At 32.2% G+C, this 27,731-nt stretch overlaps 3 protein-coding genes across 3 annotated transcripts; all 3 read right to left on the bottom strand.

The window, feature by feature from the left end:
* Window positions 1-1,031: 1,031 nt before the first annotated feature.
* Window positions 1,032-1,868, bottom strand: LOC133791411 (vegetative cell wall protein gp1-like). The gene has a single exon (XM_062229340.1). It carries the CDS (start codon window positions 1,866-1,868, stop codon window positions 1,032-1,034), a length of 837 nt encoding a protein of 278 aa, XP_062085324.1.
* Window positions 1,869-3,165: 1,297 nt separating this feature from the next.
* On the bottom strand, window positions 3,166-6,184 carry LOC133790770 (uncharacterized). Its single transcript, XM_062228530.1, has 9 exons — window positions 5,913-6,184; window positions 5,254-5,318; window positions 4,767-4,815; window positions 4,565-4,659; window positions 4,335-4,420; window positions 4,190-4,249; window positions 4,025-4,106; window positions 3,790-3,903; window positions 3,166-3,619 (listed from the first exon to the last, which is right to left on the bottom strand). The coding sequence occupies exons 1-9, from the start codon at window positions 6,097-6,099 to the stop codon at window positions 3,452-3,454; spliced, it is 906 nt and encodes a 301-aa protein (XP_062084514.1). The 5' UTR covers window positions 6,100-6,184; the 3' UTR covers window positions 3,166-3,451.
* Window positions 6,185-10,688: 4,504 nt separating this feature from the next.
* On the bottom strand, window positions 10,689-27,728 carry LOC133790769 (protein ZINC INDUCED FACILITATOR 1-like). Its single transcript, XM_062228529.1, has 15 exons — window positions 27,431-27,728; window positions 26,294-26,334; window positions 26,062-26,122; window positions 25,323-25,425; window positions 25,091-25,193; window positions 16,436-16,489; window positions 16,294-16,356; window positions 15,828-15,877; window positions 15,645-15,720; window positions 13,540-13,755; window positions 13,371-13,458; window positions 11,773-11,858; window positions 11,563-11,670; window positions 10,908-10,952; window positions 10,689-10,781 (listed from the first exon to the last, which is right to left on the bottom strand). The coding sequence occupies exons 1-15, from the start codon at window positions 27,546-27,548 to the stop codon at window positions 10,689-10,691; spliced, it is 1,305 nt and encodes a 434-aa protein (XP_062084513.1). The 5' UTR covers window positions 27,549-27,728.
* Between the last annotated feature and the right edge of the window lie 3 nt (window positions 27,729-27,731).

Genomic DNA, 27,731 nt, shown 5'->3' with positions numbered 1-27,731 from the left:
TTTTATATAATATAATGTTAGATTAAATAATATGACATAATGTTATTTGTCACAAAATCAATTACAAATTTATAATTCTAAAATATTATTCAATAATGTTAATGTGTATAAGATTGAAAGTTAGACTTTTAATAATGAATTGGGTGCTGAAATAGGCCAGCGGTTTCCGCGACCGCTGACATCCTATGCCGCAGCTTGGGAGGCAAGGACCACAGGCAGCCAAATCCAATTTTATATTTTTTCCAATTTAAACGGTTTTAACATCGCAATCTGCGTATCTCAAAATTTTATAAATAAGAGCTTAAACGAAGAGGGAGAAATAAGCAAATAGAGGAAATAAGCTTTTAACATTTATCTTAATTAAGTGGTTCCGATTGAGTTAGTCCTTATGGGACTCGGTTTGCTCATCAGGTAATGGTTCAAACCCTGCTAGCCCATCAAAGATCAAACCAGTCATGCATTGCGTCGGTCATACATCATAATACCTTATACATGACCCTTATAACAAAATTTGTGATTTTAGTTTGTACCAAACTTTACAATATCTTCATATATTGTCATAAGATTCTAATTCATAGGACCAAAAGAAAGACAAAACTGCCATAATGGTTTTATTATAGGCGTTAAGGAGCAGCTCCTCACATTCTTAATTTTTTTATCCAATCCAAATCATCATTATTTTGAATGTTTCATCTCAAAACTGATTCCTTAATCGATTACCAAGATTTTAAAAAATATATATATATTATAAAGAAACAAACGAGATTAAAGTATAAACTGAAACCCCATTTAAATTTTAAAAAAAAAAACAAATAAATAAGAAGACAGAAATCAATCCAAATCTTAAAAAAATGAATAGAAAAAACTAAAAAATATAACTAAATTCCACCGTAATTTGGAAAAATAACAAAATAACTAAATGAATTTATTCTTTCCTTAACTAAAAAGAAAACAAACAAAACAAAATAACAAAATAAATTTATTCTTTCCTAAACTAAAAAGAAAACAAACAAAAACTAAATGAAATATAACTAGTGATGATTCCTGCAGTAATCCAAGGCAGGTCCAGAAATGGAGACGGACCATGAATACGAACCATTAGCAGTGTTGCATGAATCAGAAGCCTGCAAAATAATGTCGCAACATATCGAGCTTATTTGACCGGACCCTCGATTATTGTACGCTATCATCTCGTTAATGCATGGATTAAGACGTTGCATTATCTCACTACAGTTACTCTTACTTGGCGGCGGTGTAGTAGGAGAAGGCGGTGTTGTAGGATTAGGATGAGAAGACGGCGGTGTAGGTGTAGGAGGAGAAGGCGACGTTGTGGGAGGTGGATGAGAAGAGGGCGGGGTAGTAGGAGAAGGCGGTGGTGTGGGAGTAGGACGAGAAGAGGGCGGTGTTGTAGGAGTAGGATGAGAAGATGGCGGTGTAGGAGGAGAAGGATGATGATGGGAAGGGGGTGGAGGAGAAGGCGGCGCTGTGGGAGTAGGATGAGAGGAGGGCGGTGTAGGAGGAGAAGGATGAGGATGGGAAGGGGGTGGAGGAGAAGGCGGCGTTGTGGGAGTAGGATGAGAAGACGGCGGTGTAGGAGGAGAAGGAGAAGGATGAGGGGGTGGCAGGGTAGGAGGAGAAGGATGAGGAAGAGGAGAGGGCGGGTAATGAGGGCAAGGTGGAAAATAATAAGGAGGAGGATATTGAGGATGGCGTGGAAAATTATAAAAATAGTAATGGCGAGAACAATAATAATTACCCTGTAGAAAGAAATTAGTGTATGGCTTATAAAAACCACAATCACTGTTGTAGTAGATGTCGGCAATTGCATTACAGCAATTGGGAGAGATCGGTCTGCCACTGTATAGCATATAATTTATTTCATTGATGCAAGGCTGATATCGAATAATCTGTATAGCATATAATTTATTTCATTGATGCAAGGCTGATATCGAATAATTTGATCGATACCACAGTAGTAACCCTCACAATTCAAACACATTAAAAGTGTAAACAAAACACTCATAAGTATCTTCATCGTTATCTCTATGATGAAAAATAGTTCTGTTCAATGTATATATATAAGAGATTAGAGTTGTTGAAATATTTTCAAATACTATTTTTTTTAATTATTATATGTTTGGTTTTTTTGATATTTAATTTGAATTTGAAATTGTTACTTATAACTATTATTTTTAGGAAAAGAAAATTATCTATTTATATTTATATTTATATAATTATATAAAGCTAAACTTAAAAGATGTTGAGGTGGCATCCTAAAAGTTCAGCATTCTATATTATTTCATTTATAGATTTTTTTAATTTTTTAACATATATTAATAAAAAAAAATTAATAGTTATAGTATAGCTGCTACCATTCTTTGTTAATAATTAAATTAAATCATTGTAATTAAAGTAGAGCTACCAACATTCTTTGTTTGTGACAATATAAGAGCTAACTCTTATAATTAAGTAATTGAAAAAACTGTAATAGTGAATCTTTTATTTAGTTTTATCATTTGTTTATTTATCTAATAATAACATTTATATAAAATCCTAATAATATCCTAACAATAATAATGTAACTGAACTTTTCCTTTTCTTAAGAAAAAAAAATTTGATCTTTCCCTTTTCCATTGCCTAACTAACTAAGGAATAATAATAAAAATAATATTAATAATAATAACAATCATTAATTTAGTAACTGAATAGAGATAATAATAACTACTTAACAAATTAAAACAAAAATCTTACACCTCTAAACGTTTAGACAATGTCTCTATGTGAATGTTATTAGAAGATGAAACCATAGCATCAATGTTGACAAGCAGAGCATTTGGAAGTGGTCTCACAGAAAATTATTACTTAATATGAGAACGAAAGAAAAAAAATCGTATGTAGTCATTCCAATTACAGTTGATACATCATACCAAAAAATAGGCTATTTTTTAGCTCCAACCCTTAATGGCTCACAGTCTCCACAATGTTGATTAAGTTGAAGAGGAAAAAAAATGTTTAAAAATGTCTTGAGCTGACCATTTTGTTTATATGAAAATGCCAAAAAAAAAATACAGTAATAAGGGTTTTCCTGAAATTCATAAGAATAAATAAGAAGCATGAAAGAAACCAGCAATGCCATGAAATTTATAATATAAGTGAGTAATAAAATATGTTAAGCTACTCTTAATTTTTTTTCCAAGAAATATAAGATCAACAAATGAGTTCTAGAGCACAGGATGGAGAATTGACAAGATATCCCAAACGAGTTGTACAATCCTAGACTGTTATTGTCATGTTAAATAGAGAATAAATCACACCCTTAAAACTGATTTGGGGGCAAAATGCAAAAATAAATAACAAAATCCTTGTGTAAATTCCAGGCCTTTAGCATCAAGTTGCCAAGTACAACTTTGGAGCAGAGAAATACTAAAACAGGGTTTCGATCAAATTAGAGTTATGATGAAACTTTTAAGTTTTTTAAGGCAGTCGTAATCAAGGAAAGTGTTGCAGGTGCTCTTTGTTTGTAGTCCTTCTCCAAGGCTGCTGCTGCCAGAGATTGTAGCTCACTCTCTTTGTCTTCCTTGTTCCGACCCTTTGCCAGCTGCCCAATGGCAGAAGAACACTGGTAACACGAAGTAAACTTTGTTTCAGTCACCAAGTTGGCAGCATTTGAACAATGGCCGTATACCAAAATCAAATATGTCTTGATATAAGTACTAAACATTCACGGGGCAACAATTGACACAAAAAAAGTGTGCAATAAATGAGCGTGTTTCATTAGAGAGAGCATACCAAACAAACACCAAAAAGCGCTCTAGTACTTTTGCCTCCAGTCAAGTCAATAGTGGATGCATAGTATTTCTTTGCTGCCTGTAGATTTTCTAGTCCGCCAAGTGTGTAAAGTACCTGTTTACCATGAAAACAAGGGAAGACAAGAGAATATTAAGAAAAATCTCAAATCTTAGTATAGGAAATCAAAGTGATAGCAGTAACGCAGTTGGTGCACATAGACAAGATAGACACTTACGTCAGCATAGGCTAAGTGATGTAAAGGAACAGTAGGTTGTGATAATATTAGCTCTTCATAGCAGAATGCAGCTTGCTTGTACCTAGGCATAGCTTATCAGTTAGGAAGTAACAAATGGTAACATGAAAGAATAATAACATTTATGCTCAAAGAAAGAGTGCTTACATTTGAAGAGAAACGTAGATTTCAGCCAGGTCTCTCCAGGCATCATGATCAGCCATAAATCTGTAGGACAAGAAAAGGCAAATGAGCAACATGTTTCTCCTGTCATATGCAAACTTCTCAACAACAAAAAGCTAGAGTGCCCTACGTTTCAAGGTATTTATTTAGACAATCAATTGCCCCTGAAATATCGCCTTGTGCCTTTGCCATGGCTACTTTCCTCTTGAGGATTACCTATGTAGGAAAAATGAAAAAAAAAAAATTAGATAACCATTCCATATCTTTCTAAAAATTTCTTTGATGAAAAAAAAATAAAAAGAGAATCCAGTAATACAAATAGATTTCATCAATTAAAACATAATAGGTACAAAATTTTACTTGATCAAGGGGATTATCCTCTAAAAGGCTTGAGTAAGCCTTTTCTGCTTCTGCCCAGGAGCCTTTTGCTTCAAGCAGCATAGCCTCTAGCTTACCTGTGATTTATGCCAATACCACACATGAAAGTTCGTGTAAGAATATCTTTCTTCTATTAAAACACAGACATTGACACACTTTATCAGCAGTGTGTTGATTAACCTACCAACCCTTTTACTCTCTGGAAATCTCTTCCGCAAAGCTGTTATGCACTCCTGCAAGTTAATTAAATAGCAAAAAGGCATCAGACTCATGACATAGATATCAAACCTACAAAATCCAAGAGAGCAAATGTCCTCTTCGAGCAGCGACTTAAGAATCAACTTAAGAAAATTAGCCATGTCAATACAACATGGATGAAACTACAAGTTCAAAGCGCTATAAATCCCTAGCTAATGAATTAAAAATCAATCTTCAATAATGCACAAGCCCACCAATTGATACAAAAAATGATAATTCAGAGTTTTCCCCCTTTTATAAAAAATAAAAACAATTTCTTCTTTCTAAATAAAGCTACATCCAAATTCCAAAAGTGATAACATGATTTTCTTCAGTACTTCATCTAGCATTTTGTGGCAAATACCATGACATTGGCATTGTATAGCATATCACCTTCAATCTCAATAATTAGAGAAACCAAAATTTCACTGTACCTTTGCAACATCAAGACATTGGCAATCCATAGCTGCAACTGCTACTTGCTCGTATAGAGTCCATTCTGTGAAAAGATACACAAAGTTACCCATTAGGCGAATCGAGACCATGTAGATCTCCAAATTATTAGTAGTAGCATATAACTCTAAAATATTTCACCTCTTCAAACATGTAGAAGAAGTTGGATCTAAGCAACATAAGTAGACTCCGTTGACCAGAGTCATACTACACAAACCAAATACTAATTAACGTAAGAAGCCAATGTCATGTATTCTATACTAAAACGGGATAACCATAAGCCCTGCGATGATCCCACGAACCCGATATTGGCATGGTAAACGGCTAACCACAACGATTGAAATTTCACAAACAAAACATAAAACAAAGAAGTCCCTAAAGATAAATTCAGGCGTTTCACTATCTAGCTCAATTTCTACTCATACCCAAATTTGATCCATTATCAATGACCAAAGGCCCATAACTCAATTGAATTCATATAAATTCAGACACACCCAAGAGGCCAATTCTACAGAAATAAACCGTTCTGCAATCCTTAGTAATTAGTGTGTTTAGTAATCCAAAAATTGAAACTGAAATCAAGCAGTGAATAAGAAAAACACATCGACCCAGATTGGATATCAAATAAACGAATACTGACCTTCGGAACCGAGACTGGATCGCTTCCTGTGGTCGTTCAAGATCGACAAGCCATGCTTTAAAACCTTCTCGGAACGCCGAACCTTGAGTTTTCTGACCAAACAGAGATACTCCCAAGCTCCTCCGCCACCATTATCGACCTGATTCTCGAGCCTTTCCAACTGGGTCTGCTCTGTTTTGCTCACCATCTTTGCCAATTCACGAGGAAAGAAGAAGCAAAGTGAATCTCTCTCTTTCTCTCCCTCAAGTGGCCGGTTTTTGGATCTATTGAAAAGAGAAGTGAGGAAGAGAGGGGCACTTTCTTTTCTTCGCCAGAAGGGCCCATTTCCTTATTTGGCAACTTCAGCCCAGTTGTCGTCCTAATTAAATTGGCCTTTTAGAATAATATCATTTGTTTGGGGAATTTTTATAAAGACACCGTAAATGGTAAGTAAATTTTAATTTTACGATACAATTCATCAAATGAAAAATACCATTTTAGCCCTATATTTTCTCCAAATACACAATCAGCCCTTATATTTTGTTAATAATAATTTAGATCCTTTGTGTTTACAAAAATGGATCAAAATAATATTCTATACCCGATTTTTGTCAAAATATTTTCAATTATAGATCAATTTTTGGGTTGTTGGCGATGCGATGAGTTCATAAAAGTAGAGAAAGTGGTCAAGGAGCTGAGAATGAAATATTATATTTGAAAATATTTTAACCAAAATCAGGTTTAGGTACTATTTTGAACAATTTAACAATTTTGTAAAACAAAGAATCTGAATTGTCATTTAACAAAATACATGGGCCGATCTCGCATTCAGAAAAACCACAGAAGTCAAACTAAAAATTTTCATTCATCAAATGACATTTTTCATGTAAAAATTGGACGGTGTGCCTATTTTATCACCAACCAAAATTTAAGAGCAAATTTTATCAAAAAATAAAATAAATGAAGAGCACTTAACAATGAATAATAGATATTTATGAATAGATTGAATAAAGATGGGAAATCTACAAAAATGCACTAAAAGTTAAAAAAAGATATGAAAAATACGGTGCATTACAAAAATACAAAAAATTTGGATAAAAGTACGGAATGACAAAAGTGTAAATACGGAGTGACAAAATCATAAATAAAAACTGTAAAATATAATTTTTTATGATCAACATTTACAAACTAGTAAATATCTGTTACAAACTTGTAAATATTTATTACATGTTTGTAAATAATATTTACAAAAATCATTTATAGAATTGTAGATTTTTTTTTAGATAAAACTTACAAATAAATTCGTAACTAAATTTTTTATTTTTGTAACAATAGTTTACAAATCTAATTTCACAACTAAGAAATATATTTTTATAACTAACATTTACGAAAATATTTTATAGTTAAGAAATCATAAACAAAATATACATAAAAATATTATATTTTTCCATATTGTTACAATATTGTACCAAAAATTACATGAATCATCATATTTATGCTATACAACTTAAAAATATAAATTTAAGATATTCATTATTTATAAAATGCTTTATTGAATATATATATTTATATGAAAAATGTGGTTACAGAGTTGTGAAATACAATATTTTTTTTAAAAAAAGTTTTACATTTTTGTAACAACAATTTACAAAACTAATTTCACAACTAAAAAGTTGATTTTTGTAACTCACATTTACATAAATATTTATAAATTTATTTAACTTGATTATTACAAAGATTTACAAAACTCATTTTTTTGTAACAAAGCTTGAAACTTGGACTAGATTTATGATTTTGGTTTAATATTGAATGTTGAGATTTAACTAGCTATGATTTAAAAAATAATATATAATATTTTTATAAAGAATAATAATATTATAATTATCTTTCATGGTATATTATAACATATAATTATTTATTTTTTGAGTAATTGTATAGATATTAATTTTAATATTAATAAATACATTCATTTTAAATAAAAATAAATTAATCTACTTTATTGAAGGTAGTAACTATAATTATTATTACTTTTATTATTATATTATTTGGTATGTTTGAATTCTCATTAAAAATTGAGACAAAAAAGACAATTAAAAAATTAAAAGGAAGGGTGAACATATATATATATATAGTTGGGATAACCGTATTTTTGTAATTGATTTAATATACCGTATAAAACGATTTTTTTTTAAAATTATGGTGGGAGATATAATTAAGTGAATAAAGATTAATAATAACACAAAATGAAGATGAACAAGAAGAAATACATTATATTACAATTTTTTTTATATAGTTGTGACTATGGGAGGTTATTTTAATAATTGTGATGGAAAGGTTTGTTAAGGTGATTTGATCCAATCATTTCTTGTAATAATCTTTCACAGCAACTCCAATTGTAAAAGTTATTTTGGTGTTGAACCACTACCAAAATGATGTTATATTTTTTTTCCATTCTAATTACAATAGTAAAAGGTACACCAAAATATATATTTTATAAGTAATTATATCGTTGCTACAGTGTCCCGCCACCGTAGCATTTGACATTTGCAATCCAATTAGTTGTGATAAGTTGTTAAGTCAGCATACTAGGTTGGAGTTGCTCAAAGACTTGCTTTCTCTTTGAGTTTTGAACATTTTTATAAATAATATTCTTGCATATTTTTTAATGTGATGCATTATTATACTCTAATATGTTATATACAGTGTAGCACGAATCTCATAACATTCACTTTTGGCTCTAACAAGTGTGTTGCGGGAGTTGGCATCACTGGTGCCCAATTGAATTATTTTAATTTTCTTTTATTTAATTCAATTTTCTATATGCTTTGGTAAAAATAAATAAATAAAATAATAATAATAATACTAATATTTGACTAGAATTACAATCTTATTGGTTTGATGTTCAAGGACAAAGGTCTAAAATAGTTCAACTACAATTTTTAAAATTTAAATTGCATCAGTCAAGGCTAGAAAAGGTTTGAAGGTGAGCATAAGTGCAATAAACTCTACAACATTAAGAATGAAGAAAACGATATGATCACCTGCAACAAAAACACCATTTGAATGTAAGCTTGACAAGAAAGAGACTCAAAATACTATACATTTATAATTATATCAAGCCTTAGACATGTCATTGCAAAACTCAAACATCTTAATTGACCAGGCAGTTTTGTTGAAGACTACAATCTTATGCAACCAAAACTCAAACATATTTCTATGTAGGTCTCATATGATTATGAATACCTCACCCAATGCCAAATCTATGAGGAATTAAATCCTAAACCATGGGCTTGACCACTAAAGAAATGTCATTTTTAGAGAAAATTAGCTTCAAGAAGATCTTTTTCTTCTAAGGATGCTTTCATCAGAAACAATTTGATCACTTGTTCCTCTTAATTTTCTTATGTGGTTTTATCTTGATCTATTTAAATTCTTATGTAAATTATTCTTTAGCCTTTTTTATCAATATTCTCTCATTGTTGTTAAAAAAAAAACTTATCTATTTGACTTTTTTTTTAGATTATAGTCTCTTTATGTTCTCAAATGAATCTGCTTTTGGATAGAAACAATGCTAGCTTTAGGCAACTACTACAATAAAGAACTAACATGATGTTGGCAAAGAAGAAATTTCTACATGATATAATCTTTCCTTCACTATAATTATGTTCGAGTAATCAAATTACTAGTTCTTTAGAACACTAGTGTTATGTTTGTATAACCTAAATTAACTTAACTTCATCATATTATGGTTCCTTTTGTATATACTTTTTGAGTTGTATTGTTTAAATAAATACTTTTGTATCATTTTTTCACATAATAAATATTTCTTCTCTGTCCATAGTTTCTTTTTCTTAGGGTTTCCACTAAAATTTGTGTATACTCTTCATTTTTCTTTTCATTGTCTATGGTTATATTTTCTATAGCTAGTTTAGTCTTTTTCATTGTAGGTATATATATGATGCACTCCTACTATTTCCTCTCTTCATATATTTGTGTTTTCTTTTAATTTGATGGATGATTATCAAATCCAAAATAAAAACTTCATTTCCTTGTTATTATTATTAATTTGGTTTAATTGATTTTTTTTTTCGTTGAGTTTGATATCTATATTAGCCTCAAAATAAGGCCATTCATTTTTTTGGTCAATTTTTCTTATATTGATGATTGCTTTTCTTCCACCTTTGTCTTCTGAATTTTTTGTTGTCTCTTCTTATATTCCTCATCATGCATGCTCTATATCATCACAACAATATCTATTTTCAGTATAAAACTATAGAACTATAAGAAGCAGCACTTCTCAACTCATACAATACAATAGATTATGATACAATATAGTGAGTGTACAAATAAAGAAAAGGAAAATAGTTATCGAAACAGAACCAGTGTCAATGAGATTTAGATCTTGTACCAGGGAGAAATGATCTATTTTGATTATTCTGTGCCCAAGAAAATCTGACAAAAATCAAGGGGGAAAAAAGAGTATTTAACTTCAACACTTCCTTAAGTTACTGAGTACAAAAAGAAGAGCATTTGATAACATATAAAACATCAATCTACAATTCATAATTTATTGAGAAATTTCAGTCTTTGTGTTTAATCAAATTCCCATAAATCTTTTTCAGAGTTATGGTACAACTTTAATGCACCTAGATAGAATAGTCTCATTCTACAACAAGTCTTGTTCAGCACAAAATGAATCAAAACAATTCAGAGCAAGTGTGACATTATAAAATTTTGTCATTTGAAGTTAATATATTTTTTTAGCTTATTAAGGACAAATAGTAAATCATAGAATACTTACATGACACCTCCACCAGCTGGACCAGCAGCTTTGAATAGAGACATGGCAGCCATGGATATGCCATTTGCAGCTCCTCTTTGGTTTTGGCTCTTCAAATATTGGTATCAAAAAGTCATTTTTACCCAAAAAGAAAAGTGTAATTTATTGACTTAAATTTGAATTGTCAGAATAAACAGACAAAATTTCATACATAGCAAGTAAGACAGAATAATTACCACACTTTTGTTTTGTAGCAGAAACAATCCTGTAGTAATGCATGCCTGAAAATGTATTACAAAATGACCTCATGTCATATTTGATATAACAAAAACTGCAATGTTATCTTAGGGGTTTCTTGGGTGCACCCACAAAAATCGGTGCAGTCTTTCATTTTTTGGTCCTGGGAAAATTTTTGTATAATTTTTTTATGACCGCATATATTATAGTTATTTAGACCTCTTTCAAATTTTCAATAAATTTTAAATAATTTACGGTGTTGAAAACAAGTTTCAAATAGCTTGTTACATGCGTGATTGTTGTTTTTTTATGCGAGTGGAAAGTAGCTTGTTCGAACTTTATTTTCGGCAGCACAACAAATTATTCAAATTTTCCTAAAAAATTAACAAGATTCTCTAAATAATTACAATGTACACCATTATAAAAAAAACTACACTAAAAATCATCTCAGTACCGTAAACAAAAAAAAATGTACCGATATACCCCTTTTTGGAGATAACCAGGATAGATTGAAATAAGGTAGAGTTGATATAGACAATATATTGAAATAAGGTAGAGTTGATATGGACAATATATTGCCATAAGAGAAAAAGAAGTCAAAATTCCAAGCAATAGGCAGAGTGAACTGTAACTATAATTTGTATGGATACTTACAGATATTACAATCTTTAGTGTAGATGCAAGATCAATTAATATGGTGAGTGTAACTCCTGATAGTTTTGCTATAAAAGGATAAGTTGATAGCACTGCTATTGTCATGACCTTAGCAAGAAAATAGAAAAATTAGAGAAAAAGTTCCATAATAACAAAACATGAGAAGTGTTCAAAATGGTTATGAATGAAGAATTAATGATTGAGACATACTGCTCCAATTCGAGACACCGTTATAGGTCCGAAAGTCCTCTCAATGGGTGGGTAACAAAATAACTGAAAGAGAAGCATAACAAGTCCTAGAAAAAAATAATTTAAGAATATTAGCTTTCTAAGATGTATATAATGCTTGCAATATGGGTTATTTATTGCTAATGTACATATACATTGCTTGCAATAAAATAGTTAATTAAGACTCTTTCTAGAAAAAAAAAAGTCATCTTAATGTTGATATGTCAAAATGATTCCTAAATTTTTCTCCAACTATGATCCTAAATAAATCTAACATGTTATTTTGATAAACCTCCACTTAAATATACTTACTATAAGAGTAGGGATCTTAACGGGGGCGAGGCCATCTCCGGCCTGTTTCGGGGTTAGGCCTATCGGGTTCCATTTAATAAACATGTTTAATATTTTTTCTAAAATTGATTAAATAAATTAAAATAATTAATATTTTTTAATATAAAATAATAATAGATTATATCATTACGAAATAAATATTTTTATATAAAATATTATATTATATATTTTTAATAATATTTATATTAAAAAAATAAATTATAATAAAATTACAATATAAATGGGGAGGATTCGCGACAGGGTCATGTCCCCGTCCCCGCAAGTTAAATTAACATTCATAAATAGGAGAAAGCCTCGTTAGGCTTAATACTAGGGGATCTTTTAATAAAGGGTACTTTTGTAATTATGTACTATCGGGCTGGGATAAATTGTATCAAAGAATATATATATAAGAGAATTTTCTTATAAGGGCTTCATTTTAAGCCCTACCAGTATGGCTCTCAATGTTTACAACCCGTGAACTGTTTTCGGCGCGATTTTTTTTTATGACCGTATATATTGTAGCTATTTAGAGCATCCTGCAAATTTTCAGAAAATTCCGAATAGTTTACAGTACCGAAAACTAAGTTCAAACATGTTGTTGCACTCGTGACTAATTTTTTGTATACGCGTGAAAAATAACATGTTTGAACCTAGTTTTCAGTACTGTAAACTATTCGGAATTTTATGAAAATTTGCAGGATGCTCTAAATAGCTACAATATACACGGTCATAAAAAAAAGTCGCACCGAAAACTGTTCACGGATCGAGAAACACTGAAAGCCCTACTGGTATGGCTTAAAGTGAAATTCCTATAGAACAATTGTCATATATATATATATATATATATATATATATATAGAGAGAGAGAGAGAGAGAGAGAGAGAGAGAGGTGGGGGCTTTATTTTAGGATTTTGGAATGTATAGAGATTAGTCTAATTGTGGAGAGCCCCAATTCTCTCGGACTGTTTGGAGTAGGAGAGAACAAGCCTCTCGAAAGCTTGTACTGTGTACTCTTTGGTGCTTTGTTTTAATAAGATATCTCAAGATAGTTCCAGCAGTTGTTTGTGTTCTAACTTCTAAGATAAGGAAAGTTCTAACTAAGAAAAAGCTTATCATGTTTTCTCATAATATGGGTACTTTGATTATCAAGCATAGGATCCCCAACTCAAAGATCTGATGTAAAGAAAAAGATAGTGCATTCAAAATGCATACTTACATAATGGATTAAAAGTTATATAGCTGTGTACCTGAAATTGCAAGAACTTCACCAACTTCTTCACTTGAATAGCTTAGTCCTCCATACTTCTTAGGACTCACAGCCCATAGTGGAAAAATCTAAGAAAGTAGATTGTCCAAGAAGAAGTAAGATATTAGATAAAACGTTTAAAGAATTACTTCAATAATTTTATTTACTACCTCTGAATAAGCCATGTCATGAAGTTGGAAAACACAATATAGTATAATAGATGACATTAGAGGCCAGTTCTTGTAAAGACTTTGTTTTGGAGGAGAACATTTTTCATCTTCTTCCCAATTTTCTTTTGAATCAGATCCATTATTTGAGCTCATATCTTGTGGACTACAAGATTTGTCATTCTCTTTATCTTTTTTAGTATGAAAATGAAGTGTTTCCTGTAACACCCACAAGATGTTGTTAGATCAATCGAAGTTTGAATATAATAAAAATTATGGGGTGATTGACAAAATAGTTTTTTTTTTATATTCATTTTCTCAATAGTCTTATTTTATTAAGTTTTTGCAAAATGACTTTAGAGACACTTTGTATGAACTTCTCAATACTTTATCTCGAGATCGTGTCTAAATTTCTGACATGAGTTGTAAAAAATTATCATAAATATGTCATTTTAGAGAATAACTTTATAAAATGGTTAAAATTACTCTAAATGTAATTATATTAAAATTAGTATCCTATGTCCTTAAGCTAACATTTGTCAATGAAGGTATGTAGGTGAGAGAAAAAGCAAATGTAACACCATATTAGACAATATTTAAATTTTGAATAAATAGGATTTTTACCCACGAACGACTATCACTATCACATCGTGCTCCCTGAATATTTCGCGTTGTTAAAAAATCCTCCTGAACTATGCACATTACTGAGTTGTGGACTTCCGTTAGATTTCATCTTATGTGGCTAACAAAGAGTATATTTGGCATTTTGGGCACTGACGTGGCACTGCCATGTTAGTGCCACATGTATAATTCAAATTAAAAAATATAAAAAAATTTAAAGATTAAAAAAACAAAATATTAATTCAAAAATTATATAATCTATTTTCTTATTAAAAATATATTTTGTTTTCTTTTTCTTTCTGCACCACTTTTCAACTTCGACCTCCCCTTCTACATCATCTACATTTTTTTTCAGGTGGTTGCTGGATCTGTAAGTTTTGGGGTCGGGGACTATGGTTGGATCTGCAAGGTTTGGGGTCGATGACGACGGGGTTGGGGTGGTGGGCTGTAGGTTGGGGTCGGGGCCTACGAGCTGGATTTGTGAGGTTTGGGTTCGGCGACAGCGGGGTTGGGGTCGGGGCTTGCAGAAGCTTGAATATAAGATTGGGAGGGGTTGTGGACTGCAGGGTCGATGATGAAGATTGTGTGCGATGGGGCTTCACGACTGCTCCAAAGGTGTTGGGTTGAGTATTTATTTTTGTCTTTTTGATAGAGTTTAAAGATATAAAAGTTTGATTTAAATTTGGGATTTTTATGAGATTTTGAGTAATATATTGAGGTATTTTGAAAATAAGACTCGTATTTGAATCAAGCTTTTAGTGTTTTGTTCGTATACTGTATAAATTAAACTGGGTATATGAGAAGAGTGGTTGGCTTGTTCATAATGGATCTGAAGCAATTATTGAGTGATATGTTCATAAACTCCATTAGCAAACCCCATTTTTTTTCTTAAAGATGTCCAGATCTAACACCGATGAAGGAGAATGAATGCCAATCAACAAAAAATTATACATATTTTTGTTTTGTTTTGGGTTATGGTTTTATTAAATTTATTATTGGGTTTTTTTTGTTATAGTTTTATTAAAATTATGTTTTTAGATTTTAATAAGTTAATATGATATTTTTTTATAAGAAAAAAATGTGTTTATATTTTATTTTTCTGATACTTGTTTTTTATAAATTAATTTTGTATTTTTTAATCTTTTAAAACAAATTTTTTTATCTAATTATTTTAATATTATTAATTTTTTAATTTGAATTGTACATGTAGTACTAGTGTGGCAATGTCACGTCAGTGCCCAAAATGTCAAATATGCTCTCTGTTAACCACATAAGATGAAATTTAACAAAAGTACCACAACTCAATAACGTGTATAGTTCGGGGGATTTTTTAACAACGTGAAATGTTCAGTGAGCACGTGTGACAATAGTAATAGTTCAGGGATAAAAATTCTATTTATTATTAAATTTTTAATTACATTTTTTTTTAATTTTGCTGTAGATTATTAGGCTAAGAAAAATAATAAAGAAAGAATATTTCAACATACCGGCATCCAACGACACAAAATAGTTACACCCAAAGCAAATATTGATATCAATAAGCAAGGTAAAAAGTATGGGAACCTGTCATTTTATAAGATTCATTATAATTTGGTGTGAGCCTAGTAAGAAAAAAGTCTATGTTCATGAATAATAAATAGATATGTAAAATGGAAAAGTCATATACTTACCTCCCAAACAGAGACTCTTTGGAAAATATTTTTGGGAACTTCTCTGCTGGCTATAACTCAAATTCATCAAAAAATAATGATAATGATAATAATAATAATCAAACAATTACAAACAAAACTATTGTAAAAAAATAAATAAACTTAACAACTTTTGTCTTCTAGTTTAACAACAATAAGGAAAATCTTGAAGACTTGTAATTCACATATACATTCATGTCATGTTTTAATTTTATTTATTTTCTCCTCATCATCATTACATATTCTATAAAACATAAGTATTTGCTATTTTTTTTTACATAGTCGTATTGAATTTTTAGCTTCTGCTTATGGAACTACTACAAATTTGATAGCACATTACTCTAAACTTTGGTTTCATTTTTCTACCTTATAACAATCAAATGTATTTTTTTGTACTATTGCTCAAAGTAACAAGGAATGATTTCTAATATTCAAATAAGAAAAGTACCTGAGCAAGAAAACCTCCAAGAGCCGGACCAATTAATAATCCGATCCCCCAAGCTGTGCTAATCTGAAAAATTACTCTCTTACATCACAACATTATTGTAGTGTGGGAATTCATACAAACAAAAGGGAGCCAAGGTTCTTACTATTGCCATTCCCAAAGCTTGATATTCTGGATTGCAAATTTCTGAAACATATGCCTGAAAAAATAGCATGTTTAATACATACTTAGTTGACAGAATTTGGGCAATGAAATTGTTGAAAGCTATTCATTTGAAACATAAAAAGAATCATCAAGTTTTCCCAACAATTATCACAAACTCAGCAATAACAGACTTGAGATAAAACCTCTCGAGTTTTTTTTCTTTTTTCATCAGCCAAGGAAAACCATGCATTTGTATTGTACCTATAGATTAAAAAAAGTTTCACATATGACAAATTTTCTTAAACTTAATTAGTCCTATCCAAAACATGAGTCTGATCCTAAACAGAAGCTGGCTAGCCCTGTACGATTTGTGCATAAGACTCTTAATCAAAAGTCAAAGGAGTCTACTTTGAAAATGTATAAAAAATGATGAAATTAGATGGAGTACCCAGTTTTAGAAGGAGATTTTAATTTCTATCTATTTTCTAATACTCTTATTTTTATACCAAATATTTCATTAAATCTACCATTTATACTCTTTTATTAATCTTTCTCTCACTCAATCTTTCTACTAACCTATCATCTTCCATTTACCAACTCAAATCCTTCTAGTTTTATAGGGAAAAATTAATGGCAGAGATTTACATGAAGGTGAGTAGGGTTTTTGAGTAAGGGTACCGTGGGAAATGTGGTTATAAATCTAGTCTAATATTAAACTAAATATATTTATCGGCTAATTTTGGTTAACTAGTCTTAAAAGTGAGTATTTTCCAATTTATCCCATAAAAAATTTATAAATAAAAAGCCCCAAATTTAGAAATATATTATTTATTATAAAAGGTCCTAAAAACTTTGTCAAAACCCAAGTTTCAATGGGCTTGAATTCACTTTTATTATTGCTTTTAACAAAAAAAAAATGGATAACTTGAAAAGTACCCTTTTTCAAATAAATTAACAAAAATTAGCCACTAAATACATTTAGTTTAATATTACTCAATTTTATAATTACATTTATCATAATACCTCTTGAAAAGTATACTGTGTTGTGAGTATTTGAACAAGAAAAATGATATAATAGGAATAGTAACTAAAATACTGGATATAAAAAGAGAAATATTCAAAATATGACTACAAATGAGAGACAATCACTTAGAATGGGTACTCTATGTAATTTTTACTATAAAAAATAGCGCAATATATTTTAGTTTTCATTTTTTAGAAGGAAGAATAAAGCATTGACAAGCTCAACCATTATTCAAACATTTTCTGTTCATAAATTAAGTATTTTTTATAAGGGAGAATATCTATTGAATGGTTTAAAGGGACAAAATCTTATAGGTTAGGTAAAAATAAAGCTGCACAAATCTTACAACGAGATGATCAAACAAACTGCAAACCACGCCGATTACAATATAGAAGCACACACTTATGAATAACGACCTTCAACCAAGGAAAGACAGACAATAAGTCAAGATCACAACCCTAGCAGCAAACCATACAAAATAGAAGCTCACATTTGAAATAGTAACTACGTGATTGTATTTCAATACTTTGTGTTATGTTAGCTCTCGATTGCTAAATGTTACATAAATAAGTTGTTAAGAGTTGTACTTTTAGTTAAATAGTTTGTTATGTTTGTTAAACAGTTAGAGGGCTTGTTTAGTTGTAATCTTCTAATAACATAATATTTTCTGTTTAGTCTGTAATACTTAGCATATATAAATAAAATGTCTTAATAGTAGAGGTTAAGCTTTTTTGGCAATCCTTTTATGAGTCCTTTCTCTAAAGTCTCATAAATAGTAATTGTCATTCTTAGTTCATACATGGTATCAAAAGCCCTAGACTAACGCCTTCCATGGATCTTTCTCTGAATTCCTCAACTCCCTCCACAAAAACTCTTCAGGCCAATGCATCTGCTTCGGCCACAGTGGCTCCGACCTCAGCGGCTCCGCCATCCTCCTCGACATCCACGCCTTTTCAATCGTGGAATCCATTCTCCAACTCCTTAATTTCTTCGCTCACTCTTCGACTTGATCGAACTAGTTTCCTGGCTTGGAAATCTCAAGTTGTACGGTGATTGGCCACGATCTTGAAGAAAACCTCTTCAGCACTGTCACCCTTCCTCAGAAATTTGTCACTGACGATGCTAATCCGCAATATTCCCAATGGAAACAAAATGATCAATTGCTTCTCTTTTGACTTCGATCATCAATGTCGGAAGGGATTCTTGGATCATTTGCCACATACACCACCTCCTACTATGTGGCCCTTGAGCAAAAATTCTCAAGTCAGCCCAAGGCTCGTCTTCTTCATCTTAAGGGTCAATTTTCCCAAGTTCAGACTGGTAATCTCTTCATTTCTAATTATGTTGACAAAGTGAAATCTTTTTCTAATAGTTTGGCGGTAGTTTTTTCTTCTGTTAGTGATCAAGATATTGCCCTACAACTTCTTGATGGTCTTGGACCAAAGTTTGATCTTGTGGTGTCTGGAATCACATATCGTAGTGACCTTATGTCTCTTGATGAAACTCAAGCCCCCACCGAGGCACATAAAACTCATCTCTAGCGCCATCAATCTATGGGAGATATGTCAATGAAAATGGTTGTTAATCTTGCCATTGGCTCGTCAAGAATTGGTTCAAATGGTGGTTACAAACATTACACCAACTCCAATCGTGTTGCTTCCCAAGACTTTACTACAAGAATTTCTGGTCGAGGCCCTTCTTGTGGACCACCCACAACACGTTTACTCTGCCAGGTGTGTTTGAAGATTGGTCATACTACAGCAGTGTGCCACTATAGGTTTGACATAAATTTATTACTCCCAAGGCTGGTACTACTCAATCTCGAGCTTATCTGGTGGAACAAGAATTTGATTATGAACTCCAAGCTCATGTGACCACATCTGTTCCTGATTTTGGTGATGATTCGAAGAGGTATGCTGACACATGAGCTACCAACCATGTTGCCTTTGGTATGGAACATTTAGATTCAGCGCTCCCTTACAATGGCAATGAAACATTCGTTGTTGGTAATGGTAAAAAACTCCTAATTTCTCATTTTGGTAAAGCCACCCTACCATTTACTTCTCTCTCTCCCTTACACTTAAATTCCATTTTAAAAGTTCCCACTATAACCAAAAAGCTGGTAAATGTTTCAAAACTAACTAAGGATAATGATGTCTTCTTAGAATTTCACAAATCTTGTTGTTTTGTGACAAGCAAACATGGATTGTTTTGCTCAAAGGGAAAGTTAAAGATGGTCTTTACATGCTCAGTGAGGACACTCCCGGCTCTCCAGCCACGTCTCTGCAATGTCATCTAGCCATCACTTCCACATCTTTTTTGAATTCTTATAATAATTATGTTGTGCATAATCAAACTATTAATACATTTACTTATTGTACTCCCTCTGTCATGAATAAAAATGACTCATTTCAACAAAATTAGATTGTGTGCCTCAGATTTTTCATTCCTCTTTATCGCAAGATGTAAATATTTAGCATTGCAAATTAGGACACCCAACTCCTAGAACATTAAGTAAAATTTTGTCTTAGATTTCTTTTTCAGGTTCTTTAAAGAATCCTAAATTTTGTAATGCTTATCAACAAGGGAAAAGTCATAAACAACTATTCTCTGAGTCTAGTAGTCGAGCCACTCAACCTTTAGAGCTCATCCACACATATCTATGGGGTCCATCTCATGTTGCTTCTAATCCCTTTGACCCTCAAATCTCAAGCTTTTGAATTCTTTATAAAATTCAAAAGTTTAGTGGAAAAAACAAATTGGCTTACCAATTAAAAGTATTCAAGCAGATTGGCGAGGGGAATATAGACTATTTGAATGATTTTTAATAGATCAAGGCATCAAATTTTAGCATCCTTGTCTGCATACTCATTAGCAAAATGGTAGAGCGAAAAGGAAACATCAACATATAACTGAAACTGGTATCTTGCTATGCTTTCTTAGTCTGGTTTAGATCTTACATATTGGTGGTTTGCTTTTCAGTGTGCCGTGATTTCTGTCAACAGACTTCCAACACCAGTTTTACAAGATCTTAGTCCTTATGAATGCTTATTTGGAAGAAAACCAGACTCTGTTTTTTTAAAGACTTTTGGGTGTGCATGCTTTCCTCATTTGAGGCCTTACAACAATCAGAAACTCAGCTATCGTTATGAGGAATGTATATTTCTGGGTTACTCACCTCAGCACAAAGGTTATCTCTGTGAGAACTTAGCTAGAAGAGTTTTAATTGCTCACAATGTCATTTTCAATGAGTTATCTTTCTAGCAACAAAAGCTCATGTAGAGCCTTAGGTATGTACTTATTCCACTAGTAATTTACCTGCAACTCGTTTTTCTACAACACCTCTTTCTTCATCAACTAATTCAATTTGTTTTCTTGATGGATCATTCACTGTTGCCTCTGCTCCACAAACTCATGATGCTTCTCCACAACATCATTTGGCTGAACAATCCTCTGTTACTAATCCAACTACCATTCATGTTGTTGTATCATCTGAGCCACATACTGAGTCGGCACCACTTGTAGACTTGGCTTTGCAACCTTTAAATGATTTTCTATCGTCCAATTCTAGCGGCTCTTTGAGTGGAGATAATGTTCTACCTTTATCTACTTCAGACCAACATCAACTTCCAGTAGCAACTCAATCTCACATAGTTGTAGATGTCAGAACTCATCGCATGACTACTCAGTCTCAAAGTGGAATCTATAAACTCAAAGCCTATTGTGCCACCAAATATCCACTCCAAGAGTCATTGTTGCCTTCAGAACCTAAATAAACAAAGTCAACTCTTCAAAATTCGCAATGGTATGAATCTATGAAGCAAGAGTATAATGTTGTCATCAAAACAGGAACATGGACACTTGTTGTAACGCCCTGGATAGCCAAGACCGTTACACTGTGTGTTTATAAAGTGCTAGACTCGCTAATCAAGTCATTTAATTAAGAACGTGTTACTAAAAATATAAAAGTACTAGGGTTAAAATGTTTTGATCTCAAAAGTCACATTTTTCATAAAGAAACATTTCTTGTTTACACGGGATCCCAAAAATGTTAAAATTGAATCGTTTACAAAAGATTCAAGAACTAAATACAATATCAAGCCATATTAAGGTAAAACAGACAGTTAGGCAATCCCTGTCCTGATCTACTCCTCGACCATGGCGGTCGAACAAATGGCTATGCACATTCAACCCTGCAGCTCTCCATCTCAGGATTGGTCCAACTTGCCTTTGCATTTACCTGCACCACGTAGCACCTGTGAGCCAAGGCTCAGCAAGAAAACACAACAACAGAGCATAAGCAATCAGCAGACAAATCAATATCTCATTTGCATCACATATTCTTAATCATATCAACACTCAGAATAGTCAAGTATTCAGCATACTAAACATATCAATTCATATCATACACCAAATCACATGTGATAACTAGGGTTAGCGCCCTCAGGCCGCACCCTCCATTATCCCATTGACTCCGGCCTGCTTAAACTGAGCTCAGTGAATATTAAGCTGTCCTCGGCTACCAGTGGCCAAGCCGCACCCTGTGCGCAAATATTGTGTACGGCACCCTTAGGCCGCTATCACATGTCCCGTGGCATAATACCATCATTGACATATTACAAATATCGGGAGCACTTAGTCCCATCACAAGCATATAACCGGGTGCAGTGTTCTTACCTTTCGATTCGCTAGCTTTGATCACTTGACTCCTTGAGCATGATCCTTCTCGAGCCCTAGCGCTCACCTAATCACAACCATAGGTCAAAGTCATCACCAAACCTCAAGTCCAGAACCTAGCCTCGGGACCAATCCCGAGCCCCCGGGAAGTCCTAGTTCCACTAAACAAGGTGGTGGAACCAAACCCCGAACCCTTGGTCAAAAACCCTTGAAAATAACCCTAAAATCCCTTTCTGAAGACAGGGTAGCGCTACAGCGCTCATTGGAGGGCGCTACAAACAGAACCAAAATACCCTCAGCATGCATGGCCTAGCGCTACAGCGCCCAAATGCTAGCGCTGTAGCGCTAGTCACAGACATCCAACCTCTCAATTTTCCTTCCTGCGATTTCCTCGAGCCAAACTCAACCAAAACTTCTCCAAACCTTTACCAAACTCAAAAACAAGCTTATTAACACGTACCACTCATCCCAAGCATCCCAAATACTCAAAACCCAAGCACATGCATCCCTAATCTCAAAATTCACCATAGTTGACCCTAAGCTCAGAAACTCAGCAAAGACAATCAAACCTTCAAAGTTCAAAGCTTAGAATTTCATACCTTTAATGGGAATTCGATTTCAAGACAACCTCTACACCTCCTTGGTTTTCTCTTCCTCGACCTTTGGCCTGAATTCCCTAAAGTTCCCATCAAATCCAGCTTATGCACCATAAGTCAAAAACTAAAACCAGAAACTGAAGAAGCTACAAAGTCTTACCTCAAGTGATGGTGTGTTCTTGCTAAACCCCTGCCAATTCTTCAAGCCTAGCTTAGGATCCTTCATGCTCAACCTAACCTAGCTCTCCTCTGAGCTTTGCTCTAAGAAAACCCAAGAAAAATTGTGAGAGAACCACAAACCGACCCTAGAGAAAACAACTTTGTTTTCCTCCCTTCCCCTTTTCTTTCTTTTCCTTCTTTTCTTTCTTTCCTCAGACTTCTATAGTATTCTACCATTTCCACTAACATAAAGCCTCAGTAATACCTATCTTTAAAAAACCAATTGACCAAAATGCACTCCCTATTAATTCTAAACCCTTTAGTCCACTTAGGGGCATTTTAGTCATTTTATCCAATTCCCGCTAATTCCTCGAGTGTCTCTAATATTTACTGCTTAATTCCCGACACCTAATTAATCACCTACTATATTCCTCGATATCAAAATAGACCCCAATATATTCTCTAAATTCCCATTTATACCCCAGGCTCACCCCGAGCCGGGTATAAATCCTCGCCATGACTTTTCCGCTAAACCGCTCACTAGGATCGTCTCGAGTCACAGAACTCAGATATATCCACATAATAATGTGATCTCAACAATTATCACATATATCAATACAGTTATGCCCATAATGGCCAAAATTACGATTATGCCCTTCTAACCTAATCAGGGCCTACATGCATACTAATACACATAGTCATGCATCTCAAATATTCAAATAGTCATATAACATGCTTTAAGTCATAATCATGCAATTTACTCATTGAAATCACACATAATTCTCATTATGACCTCTAGGCACACTAATCAAGGCCCTTAAGTCTTATTAGCGAATTTGGTTGGTACATTATTTTCTTGGAGTGGAGATTCATCGAAATTCAGTTGGTATGTACTCTCTCAAACCAAGTACATCACAGATCTGCTTGTTAAGCTCAATTTAGAAGGTGTCAAATCTTGTTCTAGTCCGACAAGTTCAAGTCATAAGTTGTCTCTTAGTGAAGGTGCTCCATTTGAACGTATCACTTTATATAGAAGCACTCTTGGAGCCTTACAGTATCTCACTCTTACCAAACCATATGTAGCCTTCATTATTAACAAATTGAGTCAATTCATATATGCTCCAACTGTTGTACATTGGGAAGCATGCAAAAGACTTCTAAGGTACTTGAAAGGAACCATTTCTGAAGGTTTATTAATCAGAAAAGCACCGTATATGAGTCTTCAAGGTTACTCTAATGCAGATTGGGTGAGTTGTCCTGACGATCTACAACTACATGGGGTTATGCCACGTTCTTAGGTGGCAATATCATTTCCTGATCAACAAAGAAGCAACATGTGGTAGCTAGATCTAACACTGAGAGTAAATTCAAGGCTTTAGTTAATGTAGCATCTGAGATCAAGTGGCTGGTTTCCTTACTCACTGAGTTACAAGTTCGTTTAGCTGAGTCAACCTGGTGTTGCTGCCTTAGCAGCCAATCCTGTTTTTCATGCCCGCTGTAAACATATTGAAATTGATCTACACTTTATGCGAGATAAGATCCTTGCTAAAGAACTTTCAGTGCGCTATGTCCCTTATCAATCAAGTGGCAATAGTTATTGCCAAGTCTCTTCCAGTTGATAGATTTTTGTATTTGAAGTCCAAACTCAAAGTTGTATCAACACCTTTTCGTTTGAGGGGATGTTAAATAAAAAGTTGTACTATTAGTTAAATAGTTTGTTATGTTTGTTAAACATTTAGAAGGCTTGTTTAGTTGTTCTTGATTAGCTGTATTCTTCTAATAACATAATACTCTTTGTTTAGTCTGTAACACTCGGCATATATAAATAAAATGTCTTAACAGTAAAGGTTAAGCTATTTTGGCAATCATTTTGTGAGTTCTTTCTCTAAAATCTCCTAAATAGTAATTGTCATTCTTAGTTCATACACTAAAAATGGCGGCAAAGTCTATCGTACCAGGATAACTAAAAAATTCATTATGTAAGACTACTTTTTTTTACTTATATTTCTAAGTCAAAAGAATAGCTTTTTGTGAAAAGATTTTAACAAAGAAAAGGAAAAACACATGCTCCATTTATACATGAACATGAGTAAATATGAATTGAAACTATAACAAAAAGAAAATCCAAAATCGAACCTATAGTAAAGATTCAAACTTGCTTTGTAATGAAATTAAATCCATATTAAAACAAAATGTGTACCCTCAGTGGTCCAAATATTCCACACAAACTTCCAAGTAGAAACCTTGTTGAAACTGCCATCCAAAAATTTATACTAAGTCCAAAAAGTGTGTTGAAAATTACCCTGAGAAAGAATTTGTTTTGTTAACAACATCATTAAAGAGAGACAGAGAAAATTAAACTTGATAGAAGTGATTGACCAATCTTTAAAATGCACAAAAGTCATAGTAAATTAGGTGTTAGAAGTACTAACACTGCAATTGTGCTAAAAATCATAGCCGGTTTCCGACCATATCGATCAGCCATCATTCCCCAAATAATGGAAGTCAGAAATCTTCCAAACATGAATGCAGATCCTTCAAGGAATAAAGGATATCATAAGAACCAAAATCTTCAATTATTAAAACATAACCATAGCCACAATACTCTGTGGGGCTAACATTTTTTAGTTTACTAGGAGATTTTTTTCCTTTTTCTAATTTTGGGTTATAGTTATATTTATTTTAGTTTATTTTACATATAATATATAAAAAAATTAGAAAATCTACTCTCAAAGTATAAGACCGGCTCCGTCACTAGTAACCTTAGTATGTAATAACAAAGACACATTATATCATTTAGGAGCTAATAAAGCGACTTTATTATAAGTGTGGTTGATATAGCTTTTAAAAGCACTTATATGTATTAAGTTTTAAAAGCTCTTTAGAGGATTTAATTGAGTTTTCCTATTAAAAAAACTTTCAGCTTTTATAAACTATTTTTAGAGAAGCTACAAAATGTGGCTTCATGGGAAGGTGTTTTTGGATAAGCTTAAAGCTCACGCTTATGCTTAGCTAAACAAGACTTATATAAATATATATATATTTTTAATTTTAATAATATATATTTTTTAGTTTATTTTACATATAAAATACAATAAAAAAAAAACTGCCCCCAAAGTTTAAGAGTGCCTCCATTACTAGTCATAAGCATTCAATGGAAGAGATGTTCACCTACAATACCAGCATAGTAACCAATATCCTCCTCCTTTTTTGCAACACCAAAATCCTTTATCTGAAAAATATCAATTTGGAACACATATTTATGGATTTCAAATCAAATAGCAGATGATATTTGATGTGGTAACAACAAAAATATATGGTTTAGCTTGGAATGTGTATATTCAAGCACAATATATATATATATGTATATTTATGTATAATTGAAGTTTCACAAAAAACTTACCATGAAATACAGGAAAGGGAACAAAGATGATACTGGCAATGCTGCAAAATTTTAACCACAAAAAAGGCTTATCATTGGTGGAATTTTCTGTAGTAATAAGTAGTATTGAATAGATGAGGAGTATAAGCTTTAAAAAATGAGGAACTTAGTATTAATGAAGTTCTAGACTCTTGTTGTGAATAGAAGATACTAAAATAGTAGACCTATCAATAATCCCATTTTAGTCGTATTTAATGCTAATTTTTAATTTAATTTTATACTTGAATGATTATTGATATGTATAAACTTATGTCTTTAACTCAATATAATATATGATGTAAAAATTGTTGGATGGATTAATATTATTATTTAAATATAGAAAATTTTGTATTTTAATAAAAAAAAAAACAAAAAAGAAAGGCCAAAAATTGTAAAAATTTCCTACATAATTTTGAGAGGTCCCAAAACAAATAATATCGCAGTAGAAATAATAAGAAGAATGAAAACACATATGGTAAGAATGAAATACAATTTGAAAGATGACCTATAGTTGTGTATATAAGCCAAACCTCCCCTTAATTTTGTATTTCTACTATATTTTAATTATATTTAAACAAAATATCAAAATTTAGAAAAATAACATTGCAGCCCTCTTTCACTACAAAATAGATAGTACAAAAGTAAACAAATTCGTCCCATTTGACATATTAGGCTTTGGATTTTGTTTTTGTAAAAAATGGTATACATTCTATTATGTGCTGCTTAGATTATGATTTAATGAATTTGAGAGTTGAGTTGATGTACTTAAACTTTCAATAATTAATAACTATATCATCAATCTAATTATTAATCTAACCATATATAAAATGAAAGAAATGCATTTTCAAATGAACAAAATCATCCCGATTGTATCAGTCCTTGGAATTTTTAAATTCAAAACATGCATAAAAGTATTAGATTCAGTGACGTGCAACTAATTATTTAAAAAATAATGACTTAGTTATATAAAAATTAGAACTCTCTTCGCTACAGCACACGAACACAGTCTTAATAAATTGAATAAAAAAACAGTAGAATTCAATAGATAAAGAGATAAAACTATAAATAAATGAAAGTGGTTGTTTTAGAGAGGGAAGAAAAGGGTGGACGCACACATACCTGCAGCAAGAGCAAGAATAAAAACATAGAAGAGATGTTTGAAAGGAATGGCAGAAGTGGATTTTTTGATGTTGTCCACAATGCAACCTGGGCAATTCTCATCATACAACAAACCCATCTCTTTCGTCTCTTCTCTCTAATCTCTATTAACGTAAACACTCAAACACCACTTCACTTCTCTAACCCATTTATCAAAAACTCTCTCTTCAAATTCTTCTCTTCTTCTTCAACACGTTTTTTTATATGTGTCACACACTTATAATATGTGTCACACCTCTTCTATATATGTGTCACAAGTATC

Source organism: Humulus lupulus, chromosome 7 (genome assembly GCF_963169125.1).
Source record: "Humulus lupulus chromosome 7, drHumLupu1.1, whole genome shotgun sequence".
NCBI lineage: Eukaryota > Viridiplantae > Streptophyta > Magnoliopsida > Rosales > Cannabaceae > Humulus > Humulus lupulus.
The sequence above is the reverse complement of the archived record's forward strand: the minus strand, read 5'-3'. Positions and strand labels throughout refer to the sequence as shown.

Excerpts from the sequence above, each read along its gene's own strand:
- LOC133790770 (XM_062228530.1), bottom strand. The coding sequence starts at position 6,099 with ATGGTGAGCAAAACAGAGCAGACCCAGTTGGAAAGGCTCGAGAATCAG. Across the intron at positions 5,319-5,912 it reads ATCCAGTCTCGGTTCCGAAG|AATGGACTCTATACGAGCAA; the intron begins GTCAGTATTCGT and ends ATCTTTTCACAG. Across the intron at positions 4,107-4,189 it reads ATCTACGTTTCTCTTCAAAT|GTACAAGCAAGCTGCATTCT; the intron begins GTAAGCACTCTT and ends AGCTATGCCTAG.
- LOC133790769 (XM_062228529.1), bottom strand. The coding sequence starts at position 27,548 with ATGGGTTTGTTGTATGATGAGAATTGCCCAGGTTGCATTGTGGACAAC. Across the intron at positions 16,357-16,435 it reads AAGCTTTGGGAATGGCAATA|ATTAGCACAGCTTGGGGGAT; the intron begins GTAAGAACCTTG and ends GTAATTTTTCAG. Across the intron at positions 11,671-11,772 it reads CGGTGTCTCGAATTGGAGCA|GTCATGACAATAGCAGTGCT; the intron begins GTATGTCTCAAT and ends TTTCTTGCTAAG.
- LOC133791411 (XM_062229340.1), bottom strand. The coding sequence starts at position 1,868 with ATGCTATACAGTGGCAGACCGATCTCTCCCAATTGCTGTAATGCAATT.